The sequence below is a fragment of the Microchirus variegatus genome (assembly GCF_963457635.1).
Source record: "Microchirus variegatus genome assembly, chromosome: 5".
NCBI lineage: Eukaryota > Metazoa > Chordata > Actinopteri > Pleuronectiformes > Soleidae > Microchirus > Microchirus variegatus.
In genome coordinates, this window is record NC_139806.1 from 33,051,352 (window position 1) to 33,078,590 (window position 27,239).

Here is a 27,239-nt window from a genome sequence, read left to right on the forward strand (position 1 = left end):
ACAGCAAAATACATTATAACAGACTCCTTCCAGGCGATACAGGTCTGTACAAACACACACAATGACTCTGTAACCCAATTTTTTTCAATATATTTCAATACATGACTATTGCAATATGTTGATCCCACAACACTTTACTTTAAACATAACTTCCATGTTTTATGTTTTTAATGTATTTTTTAAAAAATCTTAACGTACCTTGTTTTGTTTCCTTTTGTAAACTTTTGATCAGGGTCATTTTTGGTAGTTTGTGTTGTCATTATAATTTAAAAACAGTAAACACAGTTGTTTGACAATAAATGGCTTCAGCCAACCACCAACCATGAGTGAAAGAAAAGCTTTTGTGTTATCATTCATATTCTCTGAAAAATGTCCAAGATCAGGGTTCGTACACTTTTTTAACAATAGTTTTCCATGACTTTTCAATGACTTCTCCTTGAATAAAACTTAAATAAAACAACATATGCAGTTTGTTGCGACACATTTTTCATTATCAGCATTTGGCATGTCCGTGGTCTGCGTCTTTCAGTAGCCAAAGTTTAAAGCTCTCCTTAAAAAGCCACTCTGTTGTAACTTTCTTCCATACTTATTGATTTGAATTATTATTTGAGTAATGCTTTAAGTAATGGTTAAAAGAGGGGAAGTGGTTGTATTCTGTAAGGGCTTTTTTGTTGTTTGTTTCACGCCTGCAGTATACACTTGCAGCCACTGTGTGGCATACCTCCGAGTAAGAACGCCCCCGGAAGTGTGTTGCCTTGTGTTTTTAACTGCGTCTATGCCTTATTTGCATAGACGCAGTTAAATTATATCGCACGATCATCCATGTGAGGACTGGAGGGTTGCTAAGCATGACGCCAGTGATCCTCTTGTTTCCGCTTGAACTGCCGCATCGTGCTATATCGGTGATGCGGCACTTCCGTGTCAATTTAAATTTTAATCGCATATTACATAATTTTTTAATCATGTTTTACGCATCCTAAATGTTATCCATGCAATATTTCCATGACTTTTCCAAAACTTTACAGGAAATGTTGTTTTTCATTAACCTTTCAAGGACAGAGAAAAATGCATTTTCAATTTCCAATATTTTTCCAGGTTTTTCATGACCGTACAAACCCTGATACATTCTGCTAGGGTATAACTTACGAGCACAACTGTATCTTATCCTAAAGCTTCTGTAAACCCAAATCCACATATTAAAAATGCTTTTATTATTTCAAAGTTGAGTGTCTCATGAAGCATCCGCAAAAGTCTGTGTGAAAATAACTATTCATAACTATTAAAAAACCTGGTTTGAAAACAGCTCATTTTGTTGTTTAGATTGGTTTAGACCACTGCTCAGGACAGTGTGGGCGTGACAGATAACGCTCTTGATTGACAGTCACGTCGACGGCAGAGGGACCGTTCCCCAAGGCGGCTCCGGCCGTCTGATCAGACGCGCAGCTTGTGAACAGGCAGGCAACTGCGCCAGTTAGAAACTACTAACAAATAAAAAAAAACACAGTCCCTCAATCATTGTGGATTTGATGACGAGTGTTGATCTATTATTCCAATGGCACTGAGCTGAACAGAATTTAAAGTACAACATCCTGCTACGGTTACTGCAATGCGGGGACACAACCGGCTGCAGTTGAGTTCCTACTCAAAAAAAGACCAATCAAAGAGACAAATGTCCTCAGTATAACTTCGACCGGGAGGTTAGCAGATGCTCTCACCTTAGTTTGAGTGTCTCCGGAGGCATGAGCTCCAGTGTGTGCGTCGGCCCGTAAAGATTGACGACAAAGAGCTTCACTGCTGGGTTGGGTTGGCCAGCCTGTGTGCAGAAACAAGAATCCAGTCTTAAAACCAAAGCCTCACACAAATGCAGCTCTATTGATGCAATATTTTCAAATTGTTCCTTGATTTGGTTCACCAATAGTTGGTCAAATGTGTCTCAATTCAGGAGCTGCTTCCTTTGGAGGAGGTGCTCCGAAGCTGAACCCAAAATGGGTGCAGTACAGATCACTACCATAAAGCCTTATTTACAATCCATTGGACTTTTAAAATGCATCAATTTGTGGCTGTGAAAATGTTCCTTTCCAAATGTTCCAGAGATTCTGCATCAATGTGGTGACAGCACAAAATTGAGTATAGCACTGTGACAGTGGATGTTGATTTTGTAGTTGCTAGATGCTGCATTTTGACTGCAGAAAGAGTCCTTTATTCCTTTATTGTCGCACACCTGTAGAATTGGCACAAATGAAACGGTGACCATATCATTTTAATACACAAAAAGAACACACAACCCATCAGTAATCAAGCGAAAGAGATTGCTAAAGGACAGTGTGTGGTTACTATGGAGACACCTGAAACCTTTTGTTTAAGGTCGCACAACTCCTTATTTTGTCGGATGACATTGAGCAACTGAGGATGAATCAGGTATAACTAATAATATTCATAATATACATAATATTTATGTTCGAAAACAATATATTTCAAGTCCTGTGGTCTTACATATGAACCATTATCTAAGTGTGTTCCTCAATTTGTCACAGTTGTCAAAATATCCATCTCTGGTTTGCAATGAATCTCAGGATAGGCTGGGCTGTGAGAATCTACTTTCTGGGTCCCTTTGTTGCTTGGGGATGGAAGGACATTTGTCGTAGCCTTGGAGATGTGACAGCTGAATCGTGGCACTGTGACACAATGAGCCTTGAAAAAGCCTTGGAAAGAAGCATTTGATCAGGTGGTGTAGGATGATAACTTAAATGACTAATTTGTTATTCTGTGTCGACAGTTTCTTTTTCACTCCAGCTGCAGCAGCTCAAACAATGTTTTTATTTATTTGTATTATTAATAATATTATTATTATTGTTATTATCATCATTATTAGTAGTAGTAGTAGTATTTTCTGTAGCCATTGTTAAAGGGACACTATGTAGTATTTATGGGTTTATATAACCCAAAATCCACTTTTTTATACATGTGCTCCTGCATTGTCTAGTCACTGTATAATAGTTTTTGTTTAATTTTCGTAGTGTTTCAAAAAGTCATGTAAAATAACAAGGTCGCGGGCGCGGTTGCATAGCCACTGTTAGCAGCGAGACGCCATGTTTCTAACGGAGCCTGTAAGGACAAACGCGAGAGAACAAATCAAGCGTCTATTTACTTGTAGCGGAAGTCCCGCCTCCTCTCTCTTCGCTTCGTCTGCTACGGCCCCCTTTAACATCAATGACAGCTTTGAGTCTTTTGTGGTAGTTGTGGATGCTCTTTATCTTCTCAGATGGTAAAGCTGTCCATTCTTCCTGGTAAAAAGCCTCCAGTTCCTGTAAATCGTCTTGCTGTCTTGCATGAACTTGAGTGAGAGTTGCTCAATGATACTGAGGTCAGGAGACTGAGATGGTCACTCCAGAACCTTCACTTTATTTTGCTGTAGCCAATGACAGGTCGACTTGTCCTTGTGTTTCACCTGAAGATGTTTGTGGGTTTTTCTTTGCAATTTTCCTGGCAGTTATGGCTGTAATTTTAGTTGGTCTACCTGACCGTGGTTTGGTTTCAACAGAACCCCTCATTTTCCACTTCCTAATTAGAGTTGTAATGCTGATTGGCATTCTCAATTTCTTTGAAATTTTCTTATATCCCTTTCCTGAAGATGGTTACCTTTAAAGGTGAAGTAAGTAGTTTATAGTGATATCTAGAGGAGAGGCTGAAATTTACAACAAAGAACTGCTCCTCTGCTCACCCCCTCCCTTCCCTGAGCGCTAGGGCGAGCTACTGCGGCCATAGCAGACGAAGCGGAGAGAGTGGAGGCGGGACTTCCGCTACAAGTAAAGAGACGCTTGATTTGTTCTCTCGCATTTGTCCTTACAGGCTCCGGTAGAAACATGGCGTCTCGCTGCTAACAGTGGCTATGCAACCGCGGCCCGCGACCATGTTATTTTACATGACTTTTTGAAACACTACGAAAATGAAACAAAAAATATTATACAGCGACTAGACAATGCAGGAGCACATAATATGTATAAAAAAGTGGATTTTGGGTTATATAAACCCATAAATACTACACAGTGTCCCTTTAATAGCCATTCAAACTCATTTGTGTCAAGTTGTTATCATTGTGGATGTTATCAGGCCAAATCACCAGGGTATGTAAACTTTTGATCAGGGTAATTTTGGTAGTTTGTGCTGTCATAATAATTTAAAAAGAGTAAACACAGTTGTTTGACAATAAATGGCTTCAGCCAACCACTAACCATGAGTGAAAGAAACGTTTTTGTGTTATCATTCATCTCTGAAAAATGGCCAAGAAATCATCAATTCTGCTAGAGTATGTAAACTTATGAGCACAACTGTACATGTTTATCAGTATCACAAGAAGAGTTTTCCATCCAGGCTTGATGTACATGGTCTGAGCACAGCTCTTAACACAGGGAGATAAAGATAATTTTCACACATCATGGATACAGTGCAGTTGTAAAATAACATGTTTACCTTGGGATATGGGTACTGCTTTCCTTTGGGGTATGTCGTGCCAGTGAAGCGTGGTAAAACCATATTGGGCACTAGACTGTCGTTCAGAACCAGGAAGGCCAGTCTCTCTCCATCAGGTGACCACCAGTGTGCCACATGGGTCTGAAGAATCTCCTCTGTTTGAGATACACAAGTTTAAATGAGCAAATGAGCAAAACAAAACACTATACACATTTGTGTTGTCTGGATGTGTTGTCACTGTAGAACACGCACTGTGATGAAAGCAGATGTTCGATGACTTCTAATGTTTTCATTGTTTTTACTTTGACAACACATGCTGTACTGTGACAGTACCAACAAGACACAGGTACTGCTACAGTTGGCTCATTGTGCAAAATATTCTGGCACATACACAGACTGCCTACAATTACAGCTGTACTAGTAATCGCCAAAAAGGGACGCAAATTGTCATAAAGTGTAGCAAAGTGCCAGAAATAGGCGAAGCCTATTGGCTTTTTAACAATATATTCATTAATTATGGGTTAATGGGCCGCGGGCCGGTCCAAATTGCTTGAAGGGCCACTTCTGGCCCCCGGGCCTTACGTTGAATAGCCTTGATTTAGAGCGACCCCATAATGGAAACCCACCTACACATGTGGGAGGCACATAGTCATGATCATGAGAAATAGTATTTGCAGTGACTTGCTTGCGTGTGATATTTTTGCAGATGATGATACTGATCTGCAACACTTTAATTCAGGTTACTGTTGTACTATAGTATGTGTTAATTAGAGGTATGCACGTGTATTATACCTGTCATTAAACAGATAATGCAGTTATATGTAGTCATTCATGGTTAAACATAACTTACACTCTGTATAAGTGGTAACACATATTTTGGGGTCATGCATCACTGACTGTTAAACTGTGATACTTCACAAATTAAATTAAGAACAGCAGCACAGTCACTGGGTCCCTTGCCTTTTTTTTCGTTTTATATTTAAAGGAGATTTGCAGAATTCTTGTTTTCCCTTGAGAGAGTGGCTATTTGCTGAATTGCATGCAGTGTGTGTGTTCACTTAAAGCACATCGCACCCAGTGGGAAATCTCTGTACTAGAATACACATAAATATTTAATCCTCATGTTTTATAATGCAAGGCATTTAAACACAGGCGTTTCAATTTAAGGTGTGTCAACACATAATAATGTCAGATAGTATCATTAAGTTAACCTCGGCAGTGTTTAAAACCCAGGGTGGCAAAGCAGTTTCTCAGCAGGTCGTTATCTGATCTTTGTCACTGAGGTTTCTTCAAACTACTTTCAGAGAAATTCTAAAGTGCAGAGTGTTACCTTCATAGAGAAAGTCAGTGATTCCATTGAAGATGACCCCATCCTTCCCCGAGGATGTCAGCCTCAGGGAGTTGCTCTTCACATCAGATTGGTAGTAGATGTTATTTTCAAATATGTAGATCTATAGAAACAGAGCACACGCAGTCACAGATTAAATGTGAAGACTGTATCCCAGAGTCTTGTAGGATTCACAAGAATGGTACAAATGGACAAAATGAGGCATGAAAAAAATTGTATTATGTCAATATTTAATCATAAATGCATTCCATAGAGCTCTAACCCAGCTGTTTAAAGTATGGGGAGGTTGATTCCATTGAAGTGTCACAGACCATATATAAAAATGGAGATAGTCTTCAGGTTGTAAAATTAACCTCAACATCTCTGATCTGACCAGATCAGAGATGCAATTGAAACCCTAATCTTAGGGAATATTTTACTTTGAGGAAGCAATAAGACATTTCTTTAATTAATTAAAGAGTAAATAAACCCTTAAACCAATTGTTCAAGTTAAAACTAGTGTATATGGTTATCTAGTAATGTTATTTACTGATCCAGGGCCAACTCTTGGTAATTTTATATAAAGTATTCATAGTGTCAGTGCCTTGATTTAGTCCTGATGGAGTACGAAGAACAAGAACAGCATGTAATGACTGTAACAGTATGCTTCACATGTGACGGTGATGATGCTTACAGCGCTGCGGCATCTGCAGGTAAATCCACTGTCACCCCCTGGTGCGCGGTTGTAAACACTTTGTCCATTACTGTGGTGTTTATCGTCATTATCGCCGACCTCGTCGTCTTCAAACATAATTATGTCTTAACCATAAATCCCGGTCGATTTGTTCAGCGCGTTCGAAGTTATCAGCGATGACAAAACAATGTCGCGAGGAACCCTTATACCCCCGAAAATTGACATATCCGCTCTCCCGGCGTCAATGGTAGAAATGCCGCAATGCTTTCCCGGCTTCAATGGGTTAAGATCTTTATGAGATTAAATTCTTGCAATTTTTCTATTTTGATCAGGAGTGTTTATATACATTCATATATACATATATATATATATATTTACATATATGGAGACATATATTCATTATTCACCTTACTGTCAAATATGTAGATGCTTGTTCTGTCAGTTTTTCACAGTTTACTCACCAGTTGTTGACCCTGCACTCCCCACGCAGCGTACTGCAGCACCGAGTTCACTACCTCAGGAGGGTCCAGCTCCCAAACTTCCCTGGAAAAACATACATTAAAGACAAACTATGTCATTACTAACACGCACTGTTGAATTTTAATTGGGCCACTTTATATCGTTTATAAACTCTGCCTCAGTTCTGCCGGGAATATGATCAAATAGATGTACAGTATGCATGAGCAGACACGGGCCTGCTTTTATATAAAACATGGCTTTAGTTTCTCCAACATGTTCTCACATTGGAATTTATTTCATATTTACAGAAAACAGGACGGCATCACCCAAAAATTTCTGTTACAACATGTTATGTGATATTTTATTTACGGTTCAGTCGATAATAATGGTACACATTCGAATACGGTAAAAATACGGAAAATCGCACAGTGGTTTCCCTGAAATGGCACAATATCTGAAAAATTTGACACAAAACCTGCGGAAATTACACTTGTTTTAAAAAAGGAAAATCCCTTCAGCTGTGTTGTTTTAATCCTCTTTGATTTGTAATGGTTATTCTGACTGACAGAATGAAACGTTGTGGCAGGATTTCAACACCCCGGTATGTGTGGGATTAACACTTTAGCCTCTGTGACACTTGTTTCAAAAATCCCTTTGTGAAGCAACAGAGCCCCAAACAGCTGCAAACGGATCTGCAGATAATCTCAGAACCTTTGTCACGACTTAATGTTAAACTTTTCAGTATGTGATGTGAGGCAGGTCTGCATGACAACCTGATGACCTTCAACCCACAAAGTCACGCAGCCTCACCAGATAAATTGAAGTTTGCAAGTGTGCAATGTATTAGATCATTCAGTGGAAACAAGGTTTCACATTCAATCCCATTTTTTCTTAAAAACACCTGGAAGCTCCCTGATACTTTTAGGAAATTTAAAGGTCACATAGAGTGGTCCTGTTGCACATATATGTGAGTTATGGAGGTCTACTTACATATATTAAGTTGTTTTTATGGTCAAAATCCTCCTAGTTGATGTAAACGAGCCGATTGAAATCTGTCCTTTTCAAAGCGCTTGTCAGTCGCGCTATTTCAGCCATAAATCTCGCCCGAGAAGACAGAGTGTGTTGTGATTGGCCAGCCAGCGTAGAGCCTTCCCACCTGTGTTGCGATTGGCCAGGTATCTGGAAGTGACGTAATCTATCACGTCAGCTCTCAGAAGCGCAGCTCCCTCTCTGGAGCGGTGGATGCATTGCTACTCATTATCAAAACATTGTTTTAACAGTGTTTAAAAATAGCTTCGTCACGACTCCCCGCCGCAGTCCCTTTATGACTTTAAACCGGAGTCAGACCCAGAGTCAGAAGACACTGTTGCTCGTGAAACACCTCCACAACGGACGTTATTCTTCTTCTGCGGTTCAATGTACGCAACCGGATGTGCCCGGACTAGTGCCCGGAGCAGGACGATCGGTTGTTCAGGAGAACCGCTGCTTACGTAACTATTACGGGATTTTCAGTGATCTCGTTGAGCCCCGAGATTACAATAAAACACAACGTTCTCAGCAATGGCTGAACTGTTTGTTTCAAACCGTCAGGCTTCATAAACAAGGTAATGACGCAGATACACACCAAAAAAAACAGCGATAATAGGAACTTCCGGTCTAGTTCCGCTTTAAGGAAAATGACAACATTTGTGAAAGAGTGAAGGAGATCGGACCCGACCAGCTGGACATCAGACATCTGCCATTTCCTGCTTTTCATTGTCATCTATTCATTCCTAGATACTTGTTCAGGACCTCTAGGTGAGTAACTAAATACATTTGCAGAATTTGTTTTGCCCATTTCTTGAGAGAAATAGCCACAAACCATCCAGGGAAAAAAAAAGAGCTGCTTGATGTGCCCCATTGTTGTTTGTCCTGTTGTTATCTGTTGTGTCGCCTTTATTGACGGATTTGTGTCTTATGTTTTTAACATTTGAAGTTGATCAATGCCTGCCTTTCCCTTAAAGGGGAAGTAAGTAGTTTATAGTGCCATCTAGAGGAGAGGCTGAAATTTACAACAAAGACCTGCTGCTCTGCTCACCCCCTCCCTTCCCTGAGCGCTACGGTATCCGCAGCTGGTCAAATGTCGTCCTCGTCGTCTTTCTCCGTGTCAGCAGATGAGGTTCGTGAGGTGAGGGAGAGGGCGGAGCTACCGCGGCCGTAGCAGACGAAGCGGAGAGAGTGGAGGCGGGACTTCCTGCTACAAGTAAAGAGACGCTTGTTTTGTTCTCTCGCGTTTGTCCTTACAGGCTCCGGTAGAAACATGGCGTCTCGCTGCTAACAGTGGCTATGCAACCGCGGCCTGCGACCATGTTATTTTACATGACTTTTTGAAACACTACGAAAATGAAACAACAACTATTATACAATGACTAGACAATGCAGGAGCACATCATATGTATAAAAAAGTGGATTTTGGGTTATATAAACCCATAAATACTACACATTTTCCCTTTAATGCATGTCACATATTAGACATTGCTGTATCTCTGTTGTACCAAACTGGGTGGCTGAGAGTTATTTATTTTCACTAATCAGGTTTTTTCTAACATGCAGGTCGTCCTACAGCAACTGCTGAAGAAGACAAACACTCACCGTGTATGAATATTGTAGATGCTGTAGGAGGCCATGTAAGAATAACGGTAAACCTGGAGCAAAAACACACAAGACACAGAGAGGGAGGTATTAAAGGATGACTGTCTGAATCCCTGACAAGAGATGCAGGAGTGCCACATTATGACAAAAAAAAATGAAAAGGAGGAAGGCATCAAACTAAACAGAGACGGCTGGTGGGTTTGCAGTGATATAATCTCGAGACAATGCAATTTGCATGGGTGACAGCTGTATAGGATGAGACATTTTAATTCCATCAAAGGATCACAACATCACCCGAAAAGGCCTAGGAGAGAGAGAGAGAGAGAGAGAGATAGAAAAAGTGACAGAGGTCTGCACATGAAGCTATCTGAACGCCCTCCCTCCCTGCCAGAGTAGTAATCATGCCTGACATGATAATGGACCTGTGAATGTGGCGGGTGATCGGATATAGAAACGGCCAACTGATTTGCATTCCATCATGGAGATGACACTTATGTATTCAGCGCTGACAGAAGGCAAAGGAATCTACGGCAACTCTGACACAAACTTGAGTTCTGCCACGATGAACACGCACGCTCGCGCACACACACGCACACACACAGATTAGTCTTGATTCAAACTTGTCCTAGGAGGAAGACAGACTGACCAGACAATCAACCAATACTGTCGCCAAAGCCGGTTAGAAATCAGAGCTGCCAATGTGAGACACATGGTGTCAAAGTGGCTCACTGTTGCCTCACAGCAAGAGGGTCACTGGTTTTTATCCCGGTTATGCATGGATTTTCTCCAGGTTCTCCGATTTCCGAGTCCAAAAACATTCAGAGGTTATTCGGACACTCTAAATTGACTGTAGGTGTAAATGTGAGAGTGAATTGTCTCTGCATGTTTGCCGTGCGATGGACTGGCGACCAGTCTTGGCACAGCCTGCCTTTTGCCCCATTTCAGTTGGGATTGGCTCCCATCGTCTAGTCTTTGAATTGAAAAAAAAATCTTCATTATCAGTTTGGCAATATGATCTCAAATGCATTTAACAATATTCCATTGTGATATCACAATAACGTTTACTAAGTGGTGGGCCACATGTAACTGATTGCTGGGCCACTTGTGGCCCATGGGTCGTACATTTAGAAACTCTGCAGTTGATAATGAGTGAGAAGTCAATGTTGAGATATGGTGTCAATTTTCTTTTATGGCTGGTTTTCTTTCCTCTTCTCTCCATCCCATTTGGATGAAAAAGATTTATAGATAGATAGATAGATGATAGATGAAATACACGAGAATAAAAAGTTGTGAGTAACAGACGTGCTTTCAGCACAATGAATAATAAAAGAAAAAACAACTATTTCTAGTTCTATGCAAGTGAAATGAATTATTGCACGATTACAAAAAGTGTACTCGTAAATGGTTATGGGTTGGCTTTATATTCAGTCTTAGAAAAAATGTTATCTTTTTGGTACTGTGTTTGTGCATTTATATATATATATACATATATATATATATATACATATATATATATACATATATATATATATATATATATATATATATAATAAAACACTTGAGAGAGTGAGTGTGTTTTCAGACTAAAACTGACCTTGTGAGACAATTCTAACCTACCATAAAGACAAAATGTGAACAAAGAAACAGTACCTGAAAAACTACTATAAGCACCTTTTTTCATTTTATCAAGGATGTTATAGAAGCGAGTAATACACATGCCAGTGGCACAAATGAGCTCTTCAAGTGCTCCCTGCTACACCTCAAGGAGCTGAGCCAGAGGCTACAAGTGCTCTACATCATCTCACAAGGTGTTGTCCAAGATGGAGTTCATTTTGGACCATTCCTTCAGGCTGTCCAGACCCACAGAGAGACGATAAGCCTTTTTTATTTTACACTTTTCTCTTTACAATGGTATTGTGCCTGCTGGCGTGTGGGCTTCCCGGCACACAACAGCAAGAACATGACTTGACTTTCTCAGTAAATTGGAAGCTGCCATCTGTCTCACATACACAGAGCTTGTCACGTACCACTGTGCCAGTGACTACAGGACTACAGGACCCAAAAACATTTTGTCATCATAGGCCTTTTAATTTGTCAATGACAGTGTGGTTTTATTTATAAACTTACTTTCTGGATATTATTAGAAAAACAAATACATTTAGTGTAGGCATTTGAGTTCATTATGTGGTTGCTATTATAATAAAATATATTGTAAAAGCATAATTGTCATTTTAAAATGATGTGAATTTGACCTGTAAAAACCTTTGGATGTTATACAGGATAATGCCCCCTTGCATGGCCTGCTGAACCGAGACCCTACATACCCCAAGCAGACGTGTTCTTAATGAAAACATGGCTGCAAGTAGGCGGGCAGGCAGGCTGCCATTTAACACAAACTGTAGTTCAGCATAAGCATAAGTATGAGAAAAAATGAAATGTGTTATTTTGTGATTTCTATGTTAGAAACTGAATGACTGGCAACTTCTGTGGCCCCAGGTGCAGACAAATGCTGATTTTCTTGCTGACTTTGGTGAGGGAGAGTAAAGCCCAATTTATACTACTGCGTAAAGTGCTCTGTGTAGGCTACGCAGAGTCCTCTGCGTCGACGCAGAACCTGTTGTAGAGCCTCTGTGTCGTCTCCGGCTGCACGGAATATTTTTTAAGTGTCCGTCACTCCATCAAGGGACAACGGAGACGGCAAGAGCTGCGATTGGTCCTCAGGACAGGCCGAGCGAAGCTGCTCTGTGCCGGCTCACAGTGAGCACCGAGCGTCCACAGAGGGCGGAGCTGATCCCCGCCGATAACGCCGCTGCCGAACTATAAATACGTCATATCTTAACACACACAGCACATGTTTAGACTCTAAATGGCCAATTTCTCGCCTCAAATTATCTTAAAACTGCGTTCCGGGACACAGAAAAGTGACAAACGGCCACTGTTTCAACAACAACAGTCTTTCTCCCTCGGACGCCATTGCTCACTGTAGCCAAAAGCACAACAACCTTGCGCAGCGACCCCTACTGATCGGGCGGGAAATTGCAGCGCCTATCCGTCACCACGACGCAGAAGTATAAAAGCTTGAGTGGTCTACGTGGTGACGCAGACGGATAACGCATTACGCAGTCGGAGAAGTATAATGTGGCCTTAGTGGTTTAGTAAGTGACACAAACTTCAGTTTCCAGTTGGAGAGCGCTGTCTATGCAAGATAAACAACTTTTGCACTTAAAGTGGTGCGGGTTGAGCAAGCCTGCACACAACACAGTCATGGCTGAGTTTGTACCTCATACAACCATGCTGCAAATAACTGGAACTATCTCTTTACGTCTACATTTTGTGATGTAAATAAGTGGAGAGTCAATGGGTTTTGTTCTTCAGGAAGGAGGCGTCAGAGAGGGCGCTTTAGAGTCATTTGTATATTAATTTGTGGGTGGAAAAGGGCGTGGTGTGTCACTCATTCACCCGAGTACGTACTTTTCAAATTTTGTGAGTACGCCGTCTTTCAGTATGAAAGCTGTGCACTCTTTTATACATGAGGCCCCTGGAAGACCACGGAAAACCACTGTGATGGACCACTTGTGAAATCCCTTCACAACAGTTGGCCAGATCAAAAACACTCTCCAGGAGGTCGGTGTATGTTTCAAAGTCTACAATCAAAAGAAGACTTTACCAGAGTGAATACAGAGGGTTCACCACAAGATGGAAACCTATAGGGACGATTTGGGCGACGCTCTACCAACTAGGAGAAGAAAGAGAATTTCTTTTTCCTCAGCAATTCCAAAGATCCTGAGTACTAATATTCCTTTCAGCCGTCTCTGCCAGCAAAGGTAGTTATTATCAGTGTTCTAGACATATTATCTGTCATTGTCCAATCAGAATCGTCAGATTCAAGTCACGTTTTATGGTTCCGGCTCTTCTGGGGCGGTTTGACAGATGTGGAGAATCGCCCAAAAATTCTCCCATTGACTCTCATGTTAAAAAAGTTCTTTTTCGAAATCATACCCTCCAATGCATTTTTAATGAGTTGATGTTTGTATCGCTCAGGGTTTAACTGCAGGTTAAACTTCACGCAAATCAGACAATTTTGTTTTGCGTGCTGCTTCTACAACATCTGGATCTGAACTGATTTAAGTATGGAATTGCTTCAGTAAATAAGATTAGAATCTAAATGCTATACTTTTTATTCAAAGTCACAGACGAGTATAGTTACAAGAACACACAGAAGAAGCACAGTAAATTCTGTATTGTTATTATAATAATAATAATAAAGATTCCAGTGGTGCAGCTCACTTGGCAACTAGGCTTTAGTGCTGCTGCTACAACAACCAACATTTTAAAGTGTGTTTATTTTATTTTAATAGCTTGTTTTTACAGCATGTAATGTTTTATGATTTAATGTCAGTTCCTGTCTGTATTTTATTGTTTTTATCATCATTTTATTGCACTAGATAGAAATTGATAACCAGAAGAAGAGCCGGGTCCAACTGAGAGAAGGTCACTCAAAACTCCCTGTTTTGTTCTTTCCATCACCATTTCACAATCAACGTGAAATTCATTTTCAGACCAATTGGTCAGCAGTTTTCTACACAATCCCAAACAGCAAAGTTGCAGGAAAACAGTTTTGATCAACTTTTTTGCACTGACAGCCAGAAGCAAACATAGAGAGATGCTACGGGAAAAAAAAATGCATGGATCTCAGTTCATTGATGCCTTGGCATGCAAACAATGGAGGCTAATGGTCGTTTTGATTTCACTTCAGTGGGAATGAGACAGAAAATATGCATATTAGGAGAGGGAGAGAACACGCTTCAAATGTATAACCACCATATGAAGAATATGTGGTGTATTCACATACTTAAGTGGTGCAGGTTTTCTCTCACATGGACTACATACATTCAAACTATTGTGTGCCCATTTAAAGCTATAAGCTATTTATTACACCAAGCAGGCCAACACACATCAACACACACACTTCATAAGGGTTTGGTGTTTTCCTTTGCCAAAACAGCTAAAAAAAAAAAATATTAAAACCTCCACCGTTTTCCATTTTGGTGGTTCTTTCATTTCATAATGCAAGAAACAATGTGAATCCACCGGTGGCGCATTTCAGTGCTCAGAGCAGAGCAGCTCAGAGTATGAGGTTAGGGTTCGGGACAGGATAGGACTGAGATAAAAGGTTAGGATAAATATATTCAATAAATATATTGAATATTCACTCTTGGACACTGAAGCTAACTAGCTAAGAAACATATCTACGTTGTCAACAACCAATCAACCGCTTCATGTTTTGGGGCCCAGGAACATGGCCACAAGTAAAGCTCGCTGCACTGCATAGTTGTATATCTGGGGAGAGTTAAACATTCAACACTTGCATGTAAGAAATAACATGCCGCACAGATCCTGCACCAATTCAGGCATCACATGTAATTAGGACTATGCAACTGTGTGTCCTGAGAAGCCTAGACTCTTTGTTCTATTTGTTCGTCTATACGTGTAAAGCCCAATTTATACTCCTGCGTAAAGTGCTCTGCGTAGCTACGCAGAGTCCTCTGCGTCGACGCAGAACCTGTCGAAGAGCCTCTGCGTAGTCTCCGGGTGCACGGAATATTTTTTAAGTGTCCGTCACTCCGTCAAGGGACTACGGAGACGGCAAGAGCTGCGATTGGTCCTCAGGACAGGCTGAGCTAAGCTGCTCTGTGCCGGCTCACAGTGCGCTCCGGGCGTCCTGACAGAGGCGGAGCTGATCCCCGCCGATAACGCCGCTGCCGAACTATAAATACGTCACATCTTAACACACACAGCACATGTTTAGACTCTAAATGGCCAATTTCTCGCCTCAAATTATCTTAAAACTGCGTTCCGTGACACAGAAAAGTGAGAAACGGCCACTTTTTCAACAACAACAGTCTTTCTCTCTCTTTCTTTCTCGGACGCCATTGCTCACTGTAGCCAGAAGCACAACAACCTTGCGCAGCGACCCCTACTGATCGGGCGGGAAATTGCAGCGAGTGTCCGTCACCACGACGCAGAAGTATAAATGCTCGAGGCGTCTCCGTGGTGACGCAGACGGATAACGCATACGCAGTCGGAGAAGTATAATGTGGCCTTTAGTTTGCTGCTCCTTTGCAAACTTCCACCAACTGTATTTTGACCAGGAGGCTTTCGTGCATCTCTTATGCTGCTGTGCAGGGATTAAATGTTCAGCACATTTTGCCTTCATTTTGTATCACTAGCTAGTCATAAATAAGACTGTTCACGCTGATGTCAGCAACCTCCACACACACATACACGCTGAACTGAAACTGAAAAATTACATAGGCAACATGAACACCTCTCCACTCACAAGAAGAGTAATTAGGGGAGTCAATCAGCAGTGTACTCTCATGACTCTACAGTGATTTCAAACAGCACAGAATGTGCGGACTGTTTCCCTCACTGAGGAACCCAACAACTCCAAAGTGTTGACCTGACTAAAAGAGACACTCAGGATGGGCTCAGGATAAAAGGCCCTTGAAATATATTTTAAAAAATAGCTCCTGAAATTCACATGAAATATAATAATTAAAAAGTAACATTCTGTGAAAAAATGGCCAGCCATATTAATATTGACGGTAACAAACCATTTTTAGTAGGCAGAGTAGGCTGTCAGTGTCACACTTTTTTGGCACATTTCACATTTTGAGTTACTTACATATTCTGAAAGTGTGATTTCTAAGCTTTCCAACAATGTCCAACACATGGATTGCTTTAAAATGCAATAATGTTTTAGGCGAGAGAAAAAATCCTTCAGTTATGCTCTGTTCCATGCACATTTACTCTGACACAGTGGCATCTACAGTGAAACTTACACCTCTGGTGTCACAAGTGTTATCTGTATTTTGATACCAAGATAATTCACATGCAGCTGTTTGTCGTCTCCCCGATTCCGCAGTGTATTTAACCACACCCTTTTCCTTTGTCTTATTGTGAGTTTCTCTTCGTTTGTCACCGACTTAACACATGCTTTTTGAGCTCTCCTCTCCGTCGGGTATTTTTGGTAATTTAACTGTGGATTTTGTTTGTGCACGTGAGTGCTTTTGTGCCTCTGGTAAACTCTGCTTATTTGTTCCAGTCAAGTGACTCTCACAATTATCCCCTGTCTGCTTTGAAACGCATAATTGAGGATCGTCTGCCTGCCTTGTTTTTTTTTCGTGTGTTATTAAAGAGTGTTACTTACCACCATCCTCTGGGTCCAGTCCTGTTCCTTACAGACCCACCAGGCAACACTTACTGACCAAAGGTTTGGTTTTGACACCGCCTGTGACACGATCTCTCATCCACATCACTATCACATTCTTTATTGTTGTTATTCTGGTGCTGCGGTTGCTCTGTGTCTCTCCCTCTCTCTGCAAGAGGCGTGGCTGACCCACGTCCTCTCCCACCTATGTTCCAGGGCAAAAAGTCTGGCTCTATTGCAAGGATCCCACCCCCCCCCGATTCATTGGTCCCTTCCCGGTGGATCGCGTCATCAATCCTACATCTGTCCGTCTCGAGCTTCCACGATCACTGAATATCCACCCCACCTCTTCCACGTATCTCTTCTCAAATCCGTGGTCGAATCAGAACTGGTGGGTGCAACAGTCAAATTGGGTAGTAAAATAGTATTGCTTGGAAGATAAGCTCTCTGACAAGTTTTTTTGTTTTTCATAAAAACGGGGTGATCGCATGCATCTTTGTGTCTCTTTCTTCTGCCTTCTTCCTGCTGCCTGAGGCCTGCCTTCTGGACAATTCTCTGCCTTGTCAGCTCCATCACTAGAGCCTGCTGACAGGGACCATGAATGGAGCTTTTTTATCTGTCTGTTTCTGCTCACTGATTTCCTTCTGTGTATTATAATGTCATAACAGTGTGGATTTAGCTGTGACATTTTAAGGCTAGGTGCAGAACTCGGCGGTACATTTACAGTATTTCTAATAGTACTGGCCTAATTGCACTCACTGGCTTCTTTAGTTACGCTGTGTCAACTACTCATGAAAATATATCAGTATATCTTTATTTTGATTGTTCATTATTGACTCTCTATGAGTAATCAAGAGGTATTCAGTGTTATGTCAAAAGATAATCAGTTGACACACTTGTTCATATCTCATTTTCTCGACTGTTTTTCAGATTGTCCTGACACACATTAACAGATTCAATTGTTTTGTTTACATACTGTTCACAGATTCACAGAAGAATTGATACGACATACCTGTGATCATAACATGTTGATATGATCCTGTTCACGTTCAAGTGACAGACTAATCAAAAGTGAATAGTCAACTAATAAAATACTGACAGTCTACAATGCAGTTAAGTGATGGTTAATAACACTTTTTGGGTTAGAATATGTAGAGCACAACGTATAGTCTACTGGCCCTTAGTTAATTGAATGTCAACTATCAGTTGAATAAGTGTCAACTGATTATCTGTTGACAATATACTGAATACATGTTGCTCACTAAAAGAGAATCAATGTTTTACTCAAATATCGAATCAGCCAGTCACATGGCAGCAATTCAATAAATGTCAACACATAGACATGGTCAAGAGGACCTGCTGAAGTTCAACTTGAGCATCAGTGTGAAGAAATATATGTGACTAAATATAATGGCATGGTTAATGGTGCAAGATGGGCTGGTCTGAGTATTTTTCGACAGTGGTATGCAAAAGTTTGTAAATTTTCATGATTTTCCTTTATAAATCATTGGTTGTTTGAATAAGTAATTTCAGTTAAATATATCATATTGGAGACAAACACGGTGATATTTGAGAAGTGAAACAAAGTTTATATGATTCAAAAAACGAAGCTTAGTTTTTAGCACTTAAAGGGGAAATAAGTAGTTTATAGTGCCATCTAGAGGAGAGGCTGAAATTTACAACAAAGACCTGCTGCTCTGCTCACCCCCTCCCTTCCCTGAGCGCTACGGTATCCTCAGCTGGTCAAATATCGTCCTCGTCGTCTTTCTCCGTGTCAGCAGATGAGGTTCGTGAGGTGAGGGAGAGGGCGGAGCTACCGCGGCCGTAGCAGACGAAGCGGAGAGAGAGGAGGCGGGACTTCCGCTACAAGTAAAGAGACGCTTGTTTTGTTCTCTCGCGTTTGTCCTTACAGGCTCCGGTAGAAACATGGCGTCTCGCTGCTAACAGTGGCTATGCAACCGCGGTCCGCGGTCATGTTATTTAACATGACTTTTTGAAACACTACGAAAATGAAACAAAAACTATTATACAGCGACTAGACAATGCAGGAGCACATAATATGTATAAAAAAGTGGATTTTGGGTTATATAAACCCATAAATACTACATATTGTACCTTTAATATTACATTTTATTAGAAATCCTCATGTAATGCCTCACAACAAGAAGGTCACCAGTTCGTATGCTGGTTCCCGTGTATATGTGAGTTTTCTCCAGGTAGTCAAGCTTCCCCCCACAGACCAAAAAACAAGAAAAATTGGGGATTAAATGGGTTAATTGTACAATCAAAATGTGTGGATTTTGAGAGAACTGGCAACCTGACCAGTGTTGTACCCCGTCTTTCCCCATTATGTTAGCTGAGATTGGCTCCAGCTGCCCTGCAACCCTCCTGTGGAGGTAGAAAATGATTAACATTCAATTTACAATATATACGTATATGTATATATACTGTATGAGGGTATGGTGGTGGGCGCGTAGGAATACAGTTGCGTATGATGTTATGTGTGAAACCAAGTATGATTTACTGCCTAAAGGGCCTCTCCTAGTTTTAGAGTTTTGTATGGGAGGCGAGAAATAATTCAGTCTTGCGCTCATATGTTACATCATACTCTCTCACAAACACTACTATAGTCACACACTCACTTACTAACTTGCCTGAATTTATGCACATGCCTAATTTTGTTTAAACAATTCTTGCACATGATCTGTAAATCATATAAACGTTATTTCACTTCTCAAATATCACTGCGTTTGTCTCCTATATGATATATTTAACTGAAATTTCTTATCCAAACAACCAATTAAACTTTTGCATAACACTGTATCAGTGGGAATATGTGCCTCAGAATAATTAAACAGGTTTATGAAGAGATGTGAAGGGAGGGAGCCATTCATGTGTGTAGGTTTACTAATGTAGACTAATTTAAATGTTGACTTTTTCTTTAATTTTCTTCATTTTATATGGTAGCTGCACCTCTGATGTGTTTTGGTTTATGGGGATGTTTCATGCATCATGGTTGTGTTATTAATTATTTATCGAAAGTTTGGTGGTGCTTACAAAAGGGGAAATGCACAACAGAGCACTTTTCTTCAGCTTTTTGCCTTCAGAACAGCCGACATGTCAAGGCTTGAGGCGGATGAGTCTCAGGTGAATTCAGTGCAAGCTGCAAGTTCTCATCTTTGCATTTACAACAAATGATTCTCTTCTTGCACCTAAATTTGAGTCATCCAACACGTTATACGCATATGAATGAACTAACTAGTGGAAGGGATGAGCCGTTGACACTTCACCAGCCAGTTCAGTGTAGTTCTGAGCCCGTATTAAGAGTCTTAGAATTACTCCTAAGAACCCTGCTAAGAGTAGACTTATTAGTACAAAAATTATTAGCTGAAAGTTGCACTCAAAAGTTATCAAACGTCTTACTCACACTTTCAGCGAAGTGTAGGACTGAATCTTAAGTGTCACTCTCAGAGCTGAATTACGACAGTACTATGTGCTGAAAACTAAATTTTAGGTGACGTCACTTCCGTGTCCATAGAAATGACCAATCACGGAAGGGAATCCCTTGTCTAAGAATGAAGAAATATCGCCGATTCCGTGGGCACCGACGTAGATTGTGCATTTAAATGAACACAGCTGAAGTTAAAAGGTGGATTGTTTTCTGTATTCTGGTGGAAGGTATTTTTGACCATTTTTCTTTATAAAACATCCCCAGTTCAGTCAGGTTTGATGGTTTCCGATCACACCACAAATGTTCAATAATATTCAGGTCTGGGGACTGAGATGGACATTCCAGAATGTTACATTTGTTCCTCTGCATGAATGCCTTAGCCTCCTGGACATTGTTCTCAAGAATCTGCTGATATTGAGTGGAATGCATGTGACCTCAACTTTAACAAGATTCCCGCCAAGTGTCCCGCCTCCTCTGGAACGCAGTTGATGAGGAAATTCGGTGGATCTACAGACCTGGAGCAACAGGTGTATCAAGGCAGAGCGGATCTTCTCCTGAGGCTGCTGTAGCCTACATCTGACAGCTGAACGCCACATGAAACACAACAAACTCCAGGGAGTTCCATGCAGAGTTTAACTGGACACTTTACATTGACTGTAGGTGTGAATGTGAGAGTGAATCGTTGTTCATCTCTGCGATTGTCCAGGGGGGTTTCACCCTGTCAGTTGCCAGCCCCCTCACCATCATGTGGAGGATGAAGTGGTAGACAACTAGTGAGAATTAAACTACTAAAGTACATTAGAACCAAAAAAGTAATGCACACATTAACATCACACTGTTTTGATAATTACTTATAAGTCCACAGGGGGCAATGTAAGATATTCACAAGAGAAAGAATACAATCTCTTAATGATTCGTTGAGTTCAACCTATCATTTATGCATGTTTCCTTCACTGGTGTTGATAAAACTAAAATTTACTTTATTGAAAAAATAAGGGATTAGAGGGGTTTTGTGGGCTCTACAGTGCCAGAGGTGTGGCTCCAAAGAGGATTAAATAATTGCATTACCATTAAAGTTCCACTCTGCTTTCATACAACTGCTGTCAGGTGTCAGATGAGAAGGAATCAGACTTGAAGCACATTTGATTACTTGGATTATGTTGGCTTTATTCACCACAGATGTTGTGGTCTGCATAAACGCAAAGAGAACTTTTGCAACAAGTCTCAATTCATAAATTCTATACCTTTTTAACTCTGCGATGGGTTAATAATATGTTCACCATCTTTTCCTGTCATTAGTCAGGCACTTCTGGCTGTAAACTCAAGTTTCTAATTGTTCTCTCCCAACACAAAACTCCATAGAGAAAATCATCATATTTTAATCACAGCATGTTGAAATTTTAATCCCTCTCTGCCTCCGTCATTGCCTCCTACTTGTAAAATGAGGCAGAAGTAGAACGTTAGCTCATGTGTCCCCACAAACTAAACATTTGAAAATGGAAATGCCTGCCATTCTTTTCACACTATAATGAATACTGTACATTCTGCTCCATTACAAAACTTTGTCATATGTTTGCAATCCTGGTGATCACAAAAATGTGGGTTGCACATGGATGGAAACATGTATCATTTCCATTTTTCCCAATCCATATTTTTTCCATTGTATTCTTCCTCCAACATAACCCTGTGCTGAAAATAAACTGGGCTTCTGGCTCCAAATGTAAGCGTGAACCTTCCTGCAAAAATATGCAAATCACTTATGATTAATTGCATTGTCACTAATCCTCACAGTTGATCCCTTCCAGAGTGAAGGGTCTCATTTGCATATCTCATTTTGCATCGACTCTTTCTTTTTTGATGGAAAGCTGGTAATTATGGTTCAGTCCTGCCCTGCTGCCCTGTCAGTGAATGAATGTGACCTGCCACTCACACACTGGCCACCAAGGAATTTTAATCACCCCTGACCTTGGCCTTCATCGTAATGTATTAAGCAGTTAACAACTCTGTGACAATATTTATTTAACCCAGACAATATATTTCAGCATGATTTTGTATATATAACCCTACACTGCTTCATTATGAATAAATGAAAGAAAGCGTGAAATTAAATGATATTTTTGCTCCTGCCATTTTTCTTGGATTACACCTCGGTTGCCATTGTTGAACTTGCCTACATTGAGCTAATTGGTTCAGTTTATACATTTGTCAATATTGTTGTATATATTTCAACATTTTGAGATGACGATTGTAGGTTGGCAGCATTGGATATATTTTTTTTGTAAGTTGGGAGTAGTAGCCTCCTACAGACAGTATTGTTGGTTGATTGTAGCTTTAGGCTACTATCTTACACCTGGTGCCATAATGTGATGTTGATGTCATTGCTGGATTCAGACAACATTCGATTCAGTTAATATCAATATATATCATGATAACGTATCAGATGGATAAACGTTAAGGTTTTTGCCCTTAATTGAAAGTAGATTAAACCAGTTTGTTCTGGTTTAAAATATTTAAAAAAAAGACATGTTTAAAAGTACAGGGAGTACATTTAATTAATTCTCTATTGGTGAAGTTGTATGTTGCAGATCTCTCACCTCACCCTTGCCTTCCAAGTGTGTTGGAGAACTTACGTATGTAACCTTCATTTGGAATCATGATTTAGTTTGTCCATTGTGGGGTATTGTAAAAAATATGGTACTCCAAAATGGTGGCCTCCGTAGAGCTGCCCTGGCTTCTGATATGAATATAAAAGGCTCATGTTTTCAGCGAATTGGCTGTTGCGAATTCAGCGAATGTTTTCAGCGAATTGGCACATTGGCTGTTAAAACATCACAACACCAACATCCTGTCACCGTGTGGGTTGAGTGGTGCAAGTTTTTCCTATAGGACAGTGACTACATCATGTATCTATGCACACCTCGAGTTTGGTTCCAGGCTGACTGCACACAACACCCTCAAGTCCTGTTGGCATTACATTCTTATTTTGGTCAAAAGAGACAATGAAGAAGAGGGTACCACGAAACGTTGTTTGACAAAGACAGCGCTCAAAGAATACAATATGCAGACAATTTCCTGGTGTGAAAGTGACACAACTGGAATAGAATATGAGATTGAGTATGGGTGAAAACAACTTTCTTTTAAAGTATGAACAGAGCTGAGGGCTTGTAAGCGCATGCACACAGCAAAACATGTTATGTATGACCCAACCCTTATCCTTAGAGGTTTGTGACACTGAGTGTCATGGCACACACTTAACAGGTCACCATCATACCACAAGACAATGTAAGAAACTTTCAGTCTGTCCCTGGAAATATCTAGAGCGGTTGTGCAAATATCCACAAAAGCCAGCTACAAACTCAACAGCAGGAAAAGCTATGGGTAATTCACAGCAAACCAAGTCGATAAGCGTCCACCTGGCTTCTCCCATTGCCAGGATGTTTTTGGACATTCTCCTACGGTTGTTATCATATCTGACCCAGACAATCTCTTGCTGTGTTTACCGTATGTTAACAGCAAACACAGGACGGTCTAAATTGTTACGTCTGAAAGCAGCTCCGGCAAAATCTACCATCCACACGTACATTTACCGCCTCCATGCCTAGAAGTCTTTAGACTGTGGGGGAATGGACACAAATTGTATTCTTTTGCCAAAATAATGATACAAATAAAACACGAAAACATCAGATTGGGTGAAGATTTACATAATGTCACCTTACTGATCTGTGTTGTCAGCTGATGTCTCTAAAAAAGCTTATTTTTCAGGATTCCTGTGGAAATATTGTTTTATTTTCCCAGAATTGAATGCATCTAATATTCGGGGGAAAAATATGACTCTCTAAGAAACAACAACCTTCAACAGTCCTAGACACTGCTCAACTGTGAAGCTGTGTACATGTGCAGTTCAAACAAATGCAACGCAGCTATACAAAAAAACAAACAGAAAGATTCCTTTGGAATCATGTGTTTATGAGTGTGGTGTTCACTCATAATATATGATATAAAAAGAGGTTCGCCATTTTACTTGGTGATTAAGAAACTTACCTGTTTCACATCATAAGCAAAGAGGACATACTTCAAGTCAGGTGAGAGAGAATACTTGGCCACATTGAAATTGACCTAAAGGGAAGTGGATATAAAAGAAAAGACATGAAGATAAATTAATACTATGGTAATTACATGTTACAACAAAGACAGTAAGGCTACTAGAAAGGAATGACTCAAAAAAGAGAAATGAAGAAGCCCCTTGGATGAGAGAAATCTTAAATCTTAACTTAAGCCAAGCAAGTCCAGTTCGCCTCCGGCTAACTAAAGCTGGCTAAATTAATTACCAACTATTTTGATGAATTGGTTTGATTTTTTCATAAAAAATGTCTCTGTGAATCCACCTCCTTACATGTTAAAATATGTTCTGGTTTTTTTTGTTGTTGTTTTGTTGTTGTTTTATTCCTCTACAACAGGAGACTAAATATCTTTGTTTTTTTTTTTAACACATTGTCATTTTGAGGTTCAAGAAACACTGGTCATGTCAACATTTTGTGATATTTTGTGGACCAAACAGCAAATTACAGATACACTATGTTGTGCGTTAGAGATAGTTTTAAAATAAAGAGGATAAAACACATATTCATATCAGTAGAGAGTTTCAGAGATTGAAAGATTGCTTCAGGTTTTCTTTGGCATATGAAGCAAGAGTGTCAACATTTTAATCAATAATAAAGAAAAATAATTCATAGTTGAAGTATAGCGCGAGACTAACATCTACTTACGAAAGTTGTGTTTGTCAGGACAATCACTGTTTCATTGGTGAGGATGTTGAACTTGATGACATGGCCATCGCTGTTCCTGTAGATGACCTCAGAGTCTGGGGAACATAAAGAGAAAAAGAAAACAAAGACAGCTGTATGAAAGACATTCCATTTTCAAAGTGAGAGAAAAAAAAAAGCACAGCATATAGATAAAAATCTGCAAAGCAAAGACAGGCCAAAACAGTCGCCCTGGAATATATCAAAAATTGCAAAAAATACCATTAGAACAAATGCTTTCTCAATGTATATGTTGCCACAAACAGCAAAACACACACACATGTGTCTGAGCAACACTGATGTAATGTGATTAGCTGTGAGAGAGATTTCCCAGAAGAAGCGACACAGAGGGAAGGCGTACACCTTATTCACATATTGGGTAACACAGCATGATGTTCTGTAGTGATGAGGAGACAGCATTGTGCTGCACGGGCAGGAAAACAGCTTTTGTACCGAGCTGGACTGCTTCAATGTATCTGACTCTATTGTTCGTCTTTTGTTAAAGGCAAACAATCGGTTGCAAACACACTTGGACAAACGCGTACATATGCAATGTACATGCTGTCAGATCAAAAGCTGCAAGCAGCGCAGCAGAGACTTAATCGAGCCAAGAGTCAATACTCATACTAAATGACAATGTTACTGCAGCTTTTTAACAGTGAATTATTTTGAACAAACTGAGCCATGAGCCACATATTTTCCACCCAAAGAGTGACAATATGTCATAGATTAAAGAGATTAACCTCTCTAGTACAGAAAAAAATAAACAATACATTGTATTCATGTCTCACCAGTTTTAGGTAAGACATGTTAGCCATTTTTGACATTATAAGCCGAGCATAATACAGACTTGATATACAGTATGTCAATAGCTGATAACCACTTGAGCTATTTTGAGGGTGATAATAACCTGTCCCTTGTTACGAAACAACATACATTGTACATCATATTCATTACTGTACTCGAACAGCTATGCAAACCACTAATATTCTATATATACTATATGTTGGGGTCAAAACAAATATATAAACATTGAATTTGAAACAATGCTGTGAGCAAATTGTATTGGCTGCAATTGAATCATTTTAATTGTCCCATTTGTTCTATGCCATTTCAAATACATACATAAACAACCCATATATGTACTGGAAGTTGTCCTCCTTGCATGAAGTAATTCATATTTTGATGGTGTCTCGTGCCATTTTGAGTATATTGAGCGAAAGAGTGAATAGAAGTTATATCACAAAAAAATGTCACTAAATCATTCAGGCCTATATGTAATCTGTTTTGGAGTTTCAGGTTTTCCTCAGTGAGTGCGTTTACATGCACATTAAAAAAACGATTATTATCGGGTTTTTGTAGTTATCTGGTTATTCAAGTGCTCATGTAAACGGAATAAACCAATATAATTACCAGTTTATTGCCGTTATCGGTTTTTCAAAAACCTGTTTAACACCTAGTTTTCTGTCAATAATCTGATTTCTTAGAGACATGTATACACCTAAAACATTTTTTTCCAGTTACCCAATTATTGCTAGTTATCTTTTTTTTTTGTGAGTGCAGGTAAACACAGTCACTGTCGACATCCTTTTCATTACATTTCCGAAACAATATTTTTGCTGGTGAGAGTAAACATCCATGTCTGATTCCTGGTCCTAATAATTTCCCACTGTTTGCAGAAAAAAGAGTGAGTCAGCGTGCTTTTGTATTAGAATAAAGTGCCAACCACCCACAAATCACTGCTTTTATGATGGAAATGCAATTAATAATATAAATAAGTAAATAATAAATAATATAAATTATATTTATATATATATATATATATATATATATATTCTTAAACAGCAATACTTTTGACAATGGTGGTAGATCTGCAGCAGTGTACACCAAGACAGCATTCATTTTAGTCTTTCAAACACATTTGTGTTGGATTTTGCATTTTCCCATCTTTTTTATATCAGATCCATTGATTTTGACCAATATTGGACTGATACCGATACTCAGTATTGTATCGGCTCATCCCAAGCATGAACACGAGATGTGCAGTAGAATGTGAATCATAGATATGTCATTATAGTATATTATGATTTGAGTGTGGACCAATAGAGTGAGTCATGAAAAAACACACAAAAGCAACGAAAAATAAGATCTGTTTAACTCAACAATAACTCAAATCAAATGACTTTTAATTC

General features: G+C 39.8%; 1 protein-coding gene across 1 annotated transcript in view; it reads right to left on the reverse strand.

The window, feature by feature from the left end:
- dpp10 (dipeptidyl peptidase like 10) overlaps nt 1-27,239 on the reverse strand; it is a gene marked incomplete at both ends in the record, with an annotated part of 208,502 nt that overhangs the window by 33,430 nt on the left and 147,833 nt on the right. Inside the window, 7 exons of the mRNA XM_083890482.1 lie at nt 1,716-1,813; nt 4,471-4,625; nt 5,801-5,921; nt 6,953-7,034; nt 9,582-9,634; nt 24,287-24,361; nt 25,012-25,106. Coding sequence (XP_083746608.1) covers nt 1,716-1,813; nt 4,471-4,625; nt 5,801-5,921; nt 6,953-7,034; nt 9,582-9,634; nt 24,287-24,361; nt 25,012-25,106 — 679 coding nt within the window. The remainder of the gene's footprint in view (nt 1-1,715; nt 1,814-4,470; nt 4,626-5,800; nt 5,922-6,952; nt 7,035-9,581; nt 9,635-24,286; nt 24,362-25,011; nt 25,107-27,239) is intronic.